Source organism: Naegleria lovaniensis (genome assembly GCF_003324165.1).
Source record: "Naegleria lovaniensis strain ATCC 30569 chromosome Unknown tig013, whole genome shotgun sequence".
NCBI classification, from domain to species: domain Eukaryota; phylum Heterolobosea; class Eutetramitea; order Acrasida; family Naegleriidae; genus Naegleria; species Naegleria lovaniensis.
Genome location: NW_025407836.1, coordinates 419,491 through 433,200, shown reverse-complemented (window position 1 = coordinate 433,200; position 13,710 = coordinate 419,491). Strand labels below are relative to the sequence as shown.

At 36.9% G+C, this 13,710-nt stretch overlaps 7 protein-coding genes across 7 annotated transcripts; 2 read left to right on the top strand and 5 right to left on the bottom strand.

Moving 5' to 3' along the window:
- Positions 1-278: 278 nt before the first annotated feature.
- Positions 279-1,226, bottom strand: C9374_002046 (uncharacterized protein; the record flags this gene model as incomplete). The annotated part of the gene is made up of 1 exon (XM_044691421.1): positions 279-1,226. The coding sequence occupies one exon, from the start codon at positions 1,224-1,226 to the stop codon at positions 279-281; it is 948 nt and encodes a 315-aa protein (XP_044551003.1).
- Positions 1,227-1,274: 48 nt separating this feature from the next.
- On the bottom strand, positions 1,275-2,309 carry C9374_002045 (uncharacterized protein; the record flags this gene model as incomplete). The annotated part of the gene is made up of 1 exon (XM_044691420.1): positions 1,275-2,309. One exon carries the CDS (start codon positions 2,307-2,309, stop codon positions 1,275-1,277), a length of 1,035 nt encoding a protein of 344 aa, XP_044551002.1.
- An 85-nt stretch (positions 2,310-2,394) lies between these two features.
- C9374_002044 (uncharacterized protein) lies at positions 2,395-3,913 on the bottom strand (the record flags this gene model as incomplete). Its single annotated transcript, XM_044691419.1, has 6 exons — positions 2,395-2,738; positions 2,791-3,195; positions 3,275-3,336; positions 3,393-3,459; positions 3,584-3,676; positions 3,766-3,913. 6 exons carry the CDS (start codon positions 3,911-3,913, stop codon positions 2,395-2,397), a joined length of 1,119 nt encoding a protein of 372 aa, XP_044551001.1.
- Positions 3,914-4,083: 170 nt separating this feature from the next.
- On the bottom strand, positions 4,084-7,574 carry C9374_002043 (uncharacterized protein; the record flags this gene model as incomplete). Its single annotated transcript, XM_044691418.1, has 7 exons — positions 4,084-4,228; positions 4,295-4,340; positions 4,395-4,631; positions 4,688-4,857; positions 4,911-5,329; positions 5,444-5,610; positions 6,137-7,574. 7 exons carry the CDS (start codon positions 7,572-7,574, stop codon positions 4,084-4,086), a joined length of 2,622 nt encoding a protein of 873 aa, XP_044551000.1.
- Positions 7,575-7,610: 36 nt separating this feature from the next.
- Positions 7,611-9,096, top strand: C9374_002042 (uncharacterized protein; the record flags this gene model as incomplete). The annotated part of the gene is made up of 4 exons (XM_044691417.1): positions 7,611-7,946; positions 8,053-8,342; positions 8,427-8,702; positions 8,748-9,096. The coding sequence occupies 4 exons, from the start codon at positions 7,611-7,613 to the stop codon at positions 9,094-9,096; spliced, it is 1,251 nt and encodes a 416-aa protein (XP_044550999.1).
- Positions 9,097-9,162: 66 nt separating this feature from the next.
- Positions 9,163-10,602, top strand: C9374_002041 (uncharacterized protein; the record flags this gene model as incomplete). Its single annotated transcript, XM_044691416.1, has 3 exons — positions 9,163-10,020; positions 10,091-10,204; positions 10,261-10,602. 3 exons carry the CDS (start codon positions 9,163-9,165, stop codon positions 10,600-10,602), a joined length of 1,314 nt encoding a protein of 437 aa, XP_044550998.1.
- Positions 10,603-10,676: 74 nt separating this feature from the next.
- Positions 10,677-13,577, bottom strand: C9374_002040 (uncharacterized protein; the record flags this gene model as incomplete). The annotated part of the gene is made up of 2 exons (XM_044691415.1): positions 10,677-11,969; positions 12,045-13,577. The coding sequence occupies 2 exons, from the start codon at positions 13,575-13,577 to the stop codon at positions 10,677-10,679; spliced, it is 2,826 nt and encodes a 941-aa protein (XP_044550997.1).
- Between the last annotated feature and the right edge of the window lie 133 nt (positions 13,578-13,710).

Sequence of the window (13,710 nt, the reverse complement as noted above, 5' to 3'; positions counted from 1 at the left end):
TTTTGCAAGTTCCAAACTGGTGTTGTGAAAACCATTGGCGAGTTCAGGACTCAATACTTGGAAAGGAATATTCTCTCGGAACGTACTCGGATGGAAGTTATGAATGAAAATGTCTTGGTATGGTAATGTCAGACCGTCTGAATGATTTTTGTGAGTCGCCGACTTGTGATACGATTCTATAAACAGTTCTAAAATAGCATCTTCTTTTAAACCGAGTAGTTTGGCTTTCTTCAAAATACTTTCATAGTGTTGTTTGGCGTCTTCTTTGAGATAACATTTTAGCTTTTCGAGATCGGACAATAAAGGCCATCGTTCCTTAATGCTCTTATTGAACGAATCGATTTGGCTCTTTTCGTGCTCGGTTTTCTTCTCATCAATTCCATAGCTGGATCGTGAGCATGATCACTTCTGTTGAGATGATTGTACTCGTTTTCGTTTCCATTCATGAGCATGAAGAGCATAAATTCTTCTACCTTGTAACTTTTCAAAACGAAATCTTGAATATTTTCCACAAACGAGAGCCAATTTTTCTCATGAAAATTGAGTGCCACTAACAATCGTATCCATTGATAGTCTGTGAAGGTGTCACATATCTCTGGAATTACTTTAAAATATGATGCAAAATTATTTTCAATTGGCATCCGTTCTTTAAACATTTTCCTCATATTCTCTCGTTCCTTTTCAAATATTTCACTATTATTTTTCAATTTCAAGCATTTCAATTGAAACGCGAGCTTTTTCATGAGACCTGTGATTGGTACTTGTTGTGCCAATATTTTCCGCTGCTCCTCTATGGCTTGTTTTTCTTCTTCTCTCCTCCGTTCAATTGCCATTTGCATGGCTTGCAGAGTAATGAAAGAAAAATCCTTATCAATGTGATTAAATCCTTTGACAATGTCATTTAAAATTATGGATTGTTCATCAAAGGTTGTACTCGATCGAGATTGGGATGGCGTAGAAAATAGAATCATTGCCGATAATTTAGAAATAATAGACTCTAACATTTTAATATACTGTTCTCGTTGTTCTTTCGGAAGATTTTCAAATTGTTTTTTTGTTAATCTCGGTAATGATTTGTATTGTTTTTTTAATTCATCAAGAGATTCCACCGTAGGAGTGGTTTTTGTTGATTTATGAGAATAAGTCTTTAAAATTTGAGAGGATAAATTCTCCACTCGATTTTTATCTTCCGGTGAAAGGACTGACGAAAAGGATTGTTTTTGCATTTTTTAATAAATTGATAATAAATATGAAGATCTCAAAAGAGTTATTTATTATTCTCTCCATTGGAAATAATTGGCATCTTCAAATGGATCACTCGTGACCAATTCTTGATCTAACACTCCTGGTAGTGTTAAGGACCATGCATGAAGCATCATTCGATGAATACCATCTTCATTGTTGCCATACGTACCATCACCCAGAATTGGAGTTCCATAAAGCTGCATGTGAAGTCTTAATTGATGACGTCTCCCAGTGCTTGGAGTTAATAACACTTTTGTGACAGGAATTTTTTGTTGTATTATTTCTGAGGAATCATCTTTTTTCATTCCACCAACGTGGTAAAATCCTGTCTTTAACACTTGCGCATGTGTGGATGACTCCTTGCTCATGGAGGCTGCCTTTTTCTCCTCATCTGTATTGAACTCTCCAATGGGAGTTTTTTGAGGTCCCTTAAAGTAATTTCTCATTTTAAATTTGTTTTCGTCTGTTGGATCTTCCTCGATCCAAGAAGTAAGATCAAAACTTGACTCTGATTCTATATGGCCTCTGACAACTGCCAAATATTTCTTTTTGGCAGTACGTTGTTGAAAACATTGTGAAATTCTTGCACAACTCGATCGAGTAAACGCTAAACATAAAATTCCTGAAGTTGCATAATCTAATTGGTGACAAAATTTCAACTTTCGTTTCGATGGTGTGAATCCTCGTTTTGGTTGTGCTATATTTTCTGCAGGAGGGTTTTCCATTTCTGGATATTGTGTATTTACAAGTTTTTCGACAGTGAGTGTATAATTTCCATCAATGTGCAAGTCATAGGGTTTATCAATTACTATCACATCCACATCTTTGTAAATGTACGGAATTTTAAAACTATTATTTTCTATTTGTTGTAAAATTTCATTTCTTCCAATATATGATACTTGATTATTGTCGAGTTGAGAGGTTGCTTCTTTTTCATCAATCGGATTTGTTTTTAATTTTTTGCAGCCTACTTCTGAGCTTTCAGTTGTAAACGATTCATTCAATTCCGATGAAGACGATTCGGAACTGGATGGTGGTGTGATTCGTTTGTGATTACTTGCCATTTTTTTTCAACAACCTTTTTAAAAATGTTGATCATTCAAAAGGAAATAAATTAATTAATGGTAAGATTAGATACAATGCATTGATTTACATCTTGCTCATTTGCAACACTTCTGGATATCCATAAATATTATTGGTGGTGTATTGAGAAGCTCCTTCCACAGGAATAATTGCAGCAGTAATGTAGCTAGCAGCATCACTGACAAGGAACAACACCATTCGGGCAATGTCAATAGGTTGTCCAAATCTTTGCAATGGAATTGTTTTCTTGTACTTGTCTAATTCTTCTTTTGGAAGAAGTCTGCTGAAACCTTCAGTTCCTTCAATAGGTCCAATTTGAATACTGTTAACACGAACACCATCCAATCCCCATTCTACAGCCAAATGCTTGGTCATTGTGTCAATAGCAGATTTTGCACAACCAGCATGCACTAGGATCAAAAATGTCAGTAATCATAATGTCGATCCAAAAGAAAAACGTACCTTGCATGATACTGGCAGTATTGTGCAATGTCATGGACAAATTCACAATGTTTCCTCCGTGCTTTTTCATGTATTTATCATAGGCAAGTTTGCTTGAATGGAAAGTACCAACAGTATCAATTTCCAACACAGTCTTAAATCCACCACTGCTTAATTGAGAAGCAGGACACAAAAAGTTACCAGCACTTCCATTAATCAAAATATCAATTCTTCCAAACTTTTTCAATGCTTTATCAAAAGCTTCTGACAATGCCTTATAATCTCTCACATCTGCATTCACAGGAAAACACTCAGTACCATTGTTTGCAAGTTGATTAATTTCTTTAGCTGCTTGTTCGAGCTTGGAAAGTGTTCGAGAAATAATGACAGTATTGGCTCCATGATATGCCAAATATTCGGTAATGACTGTATTTGTTGTTAGAATTGTTAGAATGTGTACACAGTGAGCATTCCAAATCTGCATGCAGGTTCATCAAGAACTCACCTTTACAAATTCCAGAACCTCCTCCAGTGACGACAGCCACCTTTCCACGAAGAAGATCAGGTCTGAATACTTCATTGCCAAAAGGATTGGATTTTCCAGAGGTTGGAAAAGCCTCAACTGTACTACTTTTGTTTGCAAAGAATTCCTTCCATTTGGAGATGATTTTTCAAGGTTTGCAATGTATCCTAATTTTGATGTTTTTTTTAAACGAACATGAGATCATTGGATATGATGATGGTTGTGATCATGGCAAATGAATATATTGAAAACATGATCGGAATTTAAATTTTCATCATTGAAATACAATACCTTTCATTGCTTCGTCCTTTGTCATTTCTCCGAGCTTTTTCCATGCATCGTATTTGGCTCTCTTGATGAGATCAAAGGCTCCAGGTCTCTTTCCTATGGATCAGCATCAATCATCAAATGATCATTCATCAAACGTTGTTGTTGTAACAATAAACACATTCATTGAAAAATCTCAAACGTACCAGTGTTTGGTCCTTCAGTCGCTTGCTTAAAGTAGGCATAGAACAAGAGTTTTTGTTCGTTAGAAGGCTCGGATTCAGCAGGTCCACTTTGAACAAATTGTTGTGCTTGTTTGAATTCCGTCTCGAGTTGTGTTGATGGAGAAGACATTTTCTTTGATGTGTGTTGTTGATTCAAACAGTCAAGTGGAGATTCAATTCGCACGAAAGAGAGAAAATCTCCTTTCTTCCTTTGAAGTAAACATGAGACCCCCTCTATTAATGAACATGACTCGAGTTTACAAATTTATTATTTATTTACAACAATAATGCAGTTCTTGATTAATGAGATGGTTTGGCTTCCTTGTTGGCAGTTGCATTGGGTTCTTTGGAAGTTTCAGTGGTGGCAGCTTCATCAGAACCATTTAATTCAGCATAATTTTGAATTATTTGTGCCATGTTTTCACGACATTCAGCCATCTCACCACTACCATTGTTTGAGGAGTGCCAAAGTTATGCAAAATCTTTGAATGCTACTAGTAGTGCTACTTACCTCTCCAGTCCTTCACCCACAAACCAATGGATGAAAGCTCGCTTAGCTGTTATTGAACCATGATGATTGATCAATTATTCAAGGCACACGAAATACTTACCATATAAAAGGTCGAACTTGTCCGTTATTCTCTTAAACACTTCTCCAATGGCAGTGGAGTTGCAGGCCATGCATACCGATCTCTGAGTCTGAGCAATAATGCTATTTGGAAGCACTGATGGTTTTTGTGTAGTAAGGCCACATTTGATTCCCGTAGGACACCAATCGACAAATTTGAATGTCTTCTTTGACTTTACAACCATAATACTAGCATTAATATCCTTAGGAACAATGTCACCTGTTGATTGCAATCATCGAGATTCATTTCAACAATCCACTCAAAATTTCGCTTACCTCTGTACATTAGGGTCACTGCCATGAATTTACCATGTCTAGGGTCGAATTTGGCCATCATTGATGCAGCTTCGAATGCGCTCAAAGTTATTTCATTAACAGAAATCATCTCATTATATGCTTTGATTGGGGAATACAGTGGGGCATACGAGCAAGCAAGAAAGTTAATTCTACCATTGCGTTCATTTTGGTACCAATTCCGTATCAAATGTTCATTACTTACCTTGGAAATGGAACCAAGTTACTGGCAAAGGATTTTACGTCACTGTTTAAACTTGCATCAAAACGAATACCAGTTGTGAGAGAGGAAAACGTTTGGGAAATGAGATTGTTAAGGTGGAAATAGGTAGGAGACGCTATATCTAGTCCTCGACGACAAATATCATACAAGGCTTCATTGTCCATCATGAAACACACATCTGCATTCGAAGTAAGTTCATTTAAGGACAGGACTGCATTGTAAGGCTCTACAATAACGTTCGAAACTTGTGGCGAAGGCAGCACTGCCACCAATACTTTTGGCACTGTCTTGTAATCGGACTGCATTCGGTTGATTAGAAGACTCCCTAGGCCAGATCCTGTGCCTCCTCCTATCGAGCAGTTCAAGATGAAGCCTTGGAGAGAATCACATCGTTCTGCCAACTAAGGGTGGTTAAGGTTGATCATCACGAGGAAGAAAAATTAGTCATTTCAACAATGAGAAATCCAGAGAAGCAATGGGTACATCGGATTCATTATAACAAACCAAACACTTACTTTTCGTAATTTGTCGAGAACAAAATCGACAATTTCGCGGCCCAACGAGTACTTTCCTCTGCTAAAGTTATTAGCAGCATCTTCTTTACCTGTAATTAACGTCTCGGGATGAAACAATCCTTTAAAGGCACCAGTTCTTACTGTATCGACCACACTTGGTTCCAAGTCTATCAGTAACGATCGGGGACATAACTGCCCGAGCAAGACTCCTCAAAAAACGATGAGACAGAGCCTTTAGGGGTTCCTCACTCAATGACCGTCCGGTTTGATGCCATGTTCCAAGCAGAAGAGTTCCCAATTTGTTTGGCCACTTGACAGCCAGTTTGACCAATATGTAACGACACCACTTCTTTCATCTTCCTAGTCGCGAATCTAACGTATCGATATTCTTTCGTGTTGATGTCGAAACTTTTTTTTCAAATGTTTGAATAACGCCTAGATGTTACCAAATCGGGTCAGAGCTGACCCAACCGAACGAAGTCGTAACGTTTTTCTGAAAGAAATCATTCTCAAATTTACAAGAGAGAGGTTCGAGTGGCATACTGAGAGAGGTTCTTTTCATTGAAATGGATTTTGAAATGACAAACTAAGACAGTCCATATGTGTTGAGAGTTACGATCGATGAGAGATAATACGAGTGGTTACTAAGGGTAAAGAATAAAAAGTTGAACATAAATACATACAATTAGTCACATCTATATTCAAACACTTCATAGTCTCCATAAAGCAAATGACCAGTGTGGTCATAGTGAAATTGTCTGTAACACGAGTCGCAAAAGAAGGAAGGATCGTCTGAAGTGTGCTTGTCTTTGTATGTAATGTACTTGGCTTGATAGATTTCGCATACTCCACATTTTCGTCGTTTAGGTTTTGCTTGAAATGATCGTATTGGATATGCATGAATATTCATTACATCTTCCTTCTCGTTGATTAATCTCATTTCTGTAAAGACAATATAATGCATACAATTACCATTATGACAATAAATATATGGCTCATTCAATCGAATGGATAAATCATAAAAACAAACATCCTCCATTCGTCTAGATGAATAACTAGTTTTGTTTGAATTGGATCCTTCCAAGTTGTCAAAAGATTTCAGCCATGTAATGATATTCTCGCTGTAGTCAATATTGTTCTCATGTCGCATGTCATTGTAAAATATATTTTCAATGAAAAAGTAGCCAGAATTAGTATACAAGGACACGTGACTCAGCAACGCTGCATCTGTAGAACAATCTATACAATCTCTAAGCTCGGTAAGTTTTTGGCTTCCTAGCACAATAAATTCTTTAACTTTAGTGTTTCGGACTGGATGATAAATAGCAACATGCAATAAAGCCTCGTCGCTTGCCGGTCTTTCGTTTTTTGTTTTGTATTGTTTTCCAAAATAATTAGCCTCTTCAGTGGGAGCAATAAAATTGTCTACACGTTTCGGTAGATACATTGCATTTTCAATTTTCGCTTCATCATTAAAACTAAATACGATTTGTTGACGCTCACTTTCATTACTTTCTCCCATTTCTTCAATAATGGTAGATAGTTTTGGTATCCTAGAAACATCCAGCACTTTCCTGACATCATTAGGTACTTCCATGTTGATTGTATCCTCCATTCCTTTCGTTCTTTTCAATTCTTTTCTGATTGCGTCTTCAATGATTTCTTCTGGTGTTTTAATTGATAAATCCTTACTCAGCAGTAAATCTCGAAGAGTTTGAGTTCTTGGATGAGGTAATTTTGATTGTGGCCTTTGTACAGCTGCATTTTCGAAAATTTCATTCAGACTTTCGGCTCCTACTTCCGTGAGATGACTTGTGTCATCATGATGCTGTTGGCTATCCTCCATTTCCTCATCCTCCATGTCTTCTTGCAGATCATTATTCAAAGTATTTTCTAAATCAGTGATAGATAATAACCCTGTATCAAGCAACGATGGTGGTCGGGTTTCCAATAATTCGGCCTCCTTTCTTAACAGTTGTGAGAAGGACTGTTTAAATTCTAATACATTATGCAGTGGGGCCGAGGGAACAATATTTGATTTTTGGGCTGATTTCGGAGGCCTTCCTCTTTTTGATTTTGTCTTGTTGGTATTTGATGGTGGCGGATCTGTGGATGATGCAAGTTGACTCATTTTTTGTGTAATGATGAAGTCAAGCGTGATGAAAAAATGGAAGCACTGCTTTATTGCGAATTTGATAATCTCAAGGGCTCTATGATCATGTATCAATACCCCAAAATGAGAATTTCTAATGAATTGTTTGAAACATACTCGGAATTTGTAATTACAAAAACTAAATTATGTGGGAAAATTGTATCGTTTAAACACGAGCAGTTAATATTTATCGGAGTGCCTCAATGCATTGAAGGCTCTAAATATGAAAGAAATGCATTATTATTTAATTTAGTTTTCGTTTTGGATAGCACAAAATTAAAAAGAGAATTTCCACCGGAATGTTTTAAATCTATTGCATCTAAAATGTCGTATTATTTACGGAATTTGGAGGTAGGTGATGATTCAGAAGAGAATTGTTGTACGACAATTATTAGCTGGAATCTGAATACTTATTTAAATTGAGCTCCAAACAAAACTACAAAATATTCTCGAACAGATCTATACTGATTTAACTACGAGACAAGAAACATCGATCATTATTGATACAGCTCATTCTATTCATTTGAAATTAATACCTTTACTGAAAAAGCCAGAGGCTGTGCATGCACATGATGTACCGATGCCAATCAGAAATATTCAACAATTACTTGCCCAACAATCAGATTCATGGGATATGACTTTATCACAAATTGTGCCCTATATCAATGGAGTATCGTTTGTGAAACAAATTGCAATCCAAAGCAATGTGCATATAGAAATTGTGAAAAAGAGCTTACAGCACTTACTGTAAGTGTTTCATTTATAGCAACTCAATTGTTTGCAAAATATGAGAATTTGTTTTAATTTGAAAAATAATTTTAATATTACTAGTTACTTTGGATGTATCAAAATAGTAGATATTTTCCAGTACAGCAACATGTATGCCATTAGAAATACCAAAATATTCAGTCAATTACTTTCTAGCCATGAACTTCAAGAAGAGCTTTTCCATTATTGTTGCTCAGGATTAGAGAAGTCATCAATACCGTTTGAGTCTTCACAAATTTTACACAACATCCTTCAACTATACTGTAAATTCAAACCAGGTGTTAGAGTTCAAGACATTCTCGAGAAGTATCACCATATTTGTCAATATATCAATCCCAAGTAAGTATCATCATTTAACATATGCTCACTGGCACATTTACAAAGATGCCTCATTACCTTTGGCTTGATCAAAGGATTTCTCACTCGTGTTCATGAGTATCCTATACTAATGAAAGAGGAAAGACAGTTAGTGCAAGCAGAAATGGACAACGAGCAGTTAGAACATGATCACTTGTCACACAGCCTGTCTCCCTCATCCTCAACAACATTTACAGTCATTACTAGACCAAGAAGATCTTCTCAACCCATCCAAGTCATCAACATGGATGTATTACGACCCTATCTGAATGGAAAATACTCAATGGATGCCATTTGTTGTGAGCTAGAAATCACACGAGCTGAACTTTTGAAATCCTTGGATCAATTTGACAATGTTCAAGTCATTAATCGTTGATTCTAGAACCATGACACCAGTGATTTGATGATTCTCTTATGTAAGAGCAAGAGTGAATTAAAAAAAATGACTCAATCCTCACACCACCGTGTAAAGGATATATTTCGGATCATTGGTCCACACCGATCCAAAGCTTTTACTTCTTCCGATCATAGAAGAACCACTAGTTTTATGATTTTAATTTTGACAATCATAATAATAATTTCAATTGTGAGAGCACAACCATCCAATCCAAAATCTACCATAATTTCATCATCATCGGATCCATCATTAACAAATACTCACCAATTACAAGCACTTGTAGAAAAATTCTTTTCCGATACTCATTCTTCATCTACTCAAAAACATTCCAATAATTGGGTGGTACTGATTGATACAAGTAGATTTTGGTTCAATTACAGACATGTTGCAAATACTCTTTCTATTTATCATATCGTTAAGAATTTAGGTATTCCCGATTCTCAAATATTATTAATGTTGGCCGATGATGTAGCATGTAATCCTAGAAATAGATTTCCTGGAGAAGTATTCAACAATAAGAATAGACAGAAAAATTTATATGGAGAAAATGTGGAAGTGGATTATAGAGGATATGAAGTCACTGTTGAAAATTTCTTTAGAGTACTTACAGGAAGACATCATGATGCCGTTCCTACCAGTAAACGTTTGATGAGTGATGAACATAGTAATGTACTGTTATTTATGACTGGACATGGAGGTGATGAATTTTTCAAATTTCAAGATCAAGAAGAAATTAATAGTGCAGATATTGCTGACGTGATCCATCAAATGGCTGAAAGAAGAAGATTTAGAGAAATGCTCATGATTGTGGATACATGTCAAGCTGGATCTTTATTTGACAAGTTATATACACCAAATGTGATTGCAGTAGGAAGTAGCAAACGTGGGGAAAATTCATATTCTGTATGTACTAAGTTAATATTTGAGAATTGGATCACAGTGTTGTTATTCATGATTTTTTCAATGCGTATAGCACCATTCTGATTTGGATATTGGAGTTGCTGTGATTGACAGATTTACGTATTCTTCTTTAGAGTTCTTTGAAAATCGTGATTTTAGACACTACTCTCCATCTGTGAGAAATTGGGTAAGTTGAAATTGTTCTTTGAGGAATTCTATTTGGACTAAAATTATTTTCCACAGTTTAACTCATATACTGCTGAAGCACTACATTCGACTCCAAATATGCGGTACGATCTCTATCCAAGAAATCTAGACACAGTGCCCATTACAGACTTTTTTGGCTCTGATATTAAAATCGAATTCCAAGACGAACGATATCCACGAGGAAATGCAACGCTTCTTTCCACATATCTACCCATTCACACCAATGAGGAGTATCGAATTACGTTTCCATCATCAGATGAAACCGTGGTAGCAGCCCAAGAAACACCAGTCACTTTTGAGAATGGGCTCTCAATTGTAAATAAGAATATTGTAGCGTTATTTGTCATTGGAGTGTTAATTTGCCTATTTTTGAAATAAGGATTCCTTGTAAAATGAAAGTATTCGTAGTGTATTATTAAATTATTTCATCAAATTTCCAAAAATTAACCTCATTATTGCTTATTTTCTTCACTCTTTTTCTTTGCTTCTTGCTCCTCTTTTTCTTCCTTCTGTTGGAAGTCCTTTGTTCGCAGATATGCTTCGAATTGTGCATCACTTTCGAAAGGTCGTCTTCCAAGCACATCAACCATGTCTTGAGCATCAATTTTTTCTCTATCGAGCAGTAATTTAGCAATTGCGATCATTCCTTCTTTGTGTTTAAGCAAAAGTTGCTCAGTTCTGTTATATGCGTCTACCACCATCTTTTTAACTTCCTTGTCAATAGCTCTTGCCGTGGTAGCGCTATAAGGCTTTTCTGCTTGGAATCCATCGTTGGTGTCTGGGAAGGATACATGTCCAATAGCTTCACTCATACCATACTTGGTGATCATGGATTGAGCAATTTCTGTAACCTTTTGCAGATCGTTTTGAGCACCTGTCGACAAGTGACCGAAAATGATTTTTTCTGCTGCTCTACCTCCAAGAGCAAGACACATAAAGTCAAATAATTGTTCTCTAGTTGTAATATATCTTTCGCTAGGCAAGTATTGAGCATAACCCAGTGCTCCTGAACCTCTAGGTACAATAGAGACCTTGAGGAGTGGATCACTGTGCTCCAAAAACCATCCAGCAACTGCATGGCCAGCTTCATGGTGAGCTACAATGTTTCTTTCCTCTGGAGAAAGAACCTTGTTCTTCTTTTCCAATCCACCAATAACCTTATCGATAGCTTGTTCAAAGTGACGCATGGTTACATGATCAGCACCTTCTCTTGAGGCAATAAGGGCTGCTTCATTGCATACGTTGGCAATATCAGCTCCAGAAAATCCAGGAGTAAGAGTGGCAAGACGTGTGGCATACTCTTCGGCAGGTTTAGCCAAAACAATTCCTTTCATGTGAACTTTAAAAATTTCCTCTCTTCCCTTAATATCTGCAGTATTGACATCAATAGATCTATCGAAACGACCAGGTCTAGTGAGGGCTTTATCCAATATTTCTGATCTGTTTGTTGCTGCCAAAACAACGACACCAGTTGCTGGAGTAAAACCATCCATTTCGACAAGCAATTGGTTCAGTGTGTTTTCTCGTTCATCATTTCTACCCATAAACTTTCCGGTTCCTCTTTGTCTACCAACAGCATCAATTTCGTCGATGAAAATAATGGATGGAGCATTTTCCTTAGCTTCTTTGAACAATTTACGAACTCTTGCAGGACCGACACCGACCACCATTTCTACGAATTCAGATCCTGAAATACTGTAGAACGGAACACCAGCTTCTCCTGCAACAGCTTTTGCCAATAGAGTCTAATATTTCAAATATTTGCAACATACGTGCAAACAATGGTTAAATTCACACAATATGTCTCATTTGAAACTTACCTTACCAGTACCTGGTGGACCAACCAACAAGGCACCCTTTGGAATTCGAGCACCAATATCTCTAAACTTCTTTGGATTCTTTAAAAAGTCAACAAATTCAGTAATTTCTCGCTTTGCTTCATCGAGTCCAGCAACATCTTTAAATTTAACAGCATGTTGCGTAGTTGCCTTGAAGGATTTGGTGAACATATTGGTTGGGTCCATAGCTCCTAATCCTGCGCCTCCTCTACCTGGCAGTCGTTTGTAAGCATAATATAACAAGCTACCAATGATAAGTAAATGAATAGCGGCCTGAATGGTAGAAGCAAAGTTCTTTTGCTCCTTGCCAGAGTAGTAGATATCAACTCCAGAGACAGCAACTCCGTGCTGCTTGAACTCCTCAAGAAGGTCGTAATATCTTCTTTCAAAGCTGTCTCCTCCAAATCCAATACTGTATTCTCTTCCCTCCTTCGAGTGAATGGTTGTAGCGCGTTCATGAATAGTGATTTTACGGACATTATTATTTCGAAGGTCCTTACTAAAGTCGTCAAATGATGCCGTATAACCTGTGCCTTGTTGTAATTGTTGATAAGCACCAGCAATCATGACAGCCGTAATAAACAACATTCCATAAAACATGTAGTCCAGGAGGCTTGATTTTTCTTGTGGCTTTTCCTCAGCTTGTTTCTGTACTTCTTCCTGTTTCTTTTCTTCCTTTACCTTAATTGTTCCGAGTTTCATGGTTGAGTGAATGGTTTCACCTTTTTTCACATCATGCGACACAATTTTACCCTTTTCAGCCGCTCTAATATTGATTCTTTGTGGTGTTTCTTCATCGGAATACTTGACCTCAACTTCACAGATTACTTCTCCTTCGTAGACTTCATCGTCAGGATACTTGAACCATTTCGAAATGAAAGCGCTTTCAACATTATCTCCTAAATGCGGAACAGTAATGTCAATCTTTTGCGATTTCTTTTCTTCTTTTTCTTCTTTTGGAGATTCATCTTTCTTTTTTGCTTTCTTTACTTCCTTCTTGTCAGACTTCTCAGAACTAGTATTGGTTTCCGTTGCTGAAGGCTTCACTTCTTTGACTTCGGGTTTGGCTACTTCTTCTTCTTTTGATTTGGATTCTTCCTCTTCTTCTTTTTGGTCCCTTCGCTTAAAGTTACCAAAGCCCTTTGGTGATGAATAATGTCTTTTAGTAACCATATCCGTGATTATCAAACTAATATTCTTCTTTGAAAATAGTTTCCTTTCGGTTTTTCTCGGAATTGGATATCTACTATCTTTTTCGTTCAATGCAAACGATTGAGCTGGCAATGATGAAAAGGACATGCTCTCTTGTTGAAGCGGAGCAAAACGATGCAAAACAGACAACATATTCTTCAGTGATGATGGTCTCAAATTGAATACTCCATTACTCATCATTCCGGTTCTCTCCAACATTGTTTCCATTATTTGTGCCCATGAATTTCCACTAAGCAAAGATGATGTTCGGGGACTCCTCATGAACGAACTCATCATTGATCCGAGGCTTTGATGAGCAAACATTTTTTTTGATTGAATTAAAACAACTGCGCCGCTTGTATTTTTAGTGTCCTTCGTCCGCAATCCATTAAACGGAGAATCGTTCAATCCATTTACTTTATTAACCAGCAGATGGTGAGAGACATGAATCAAACAA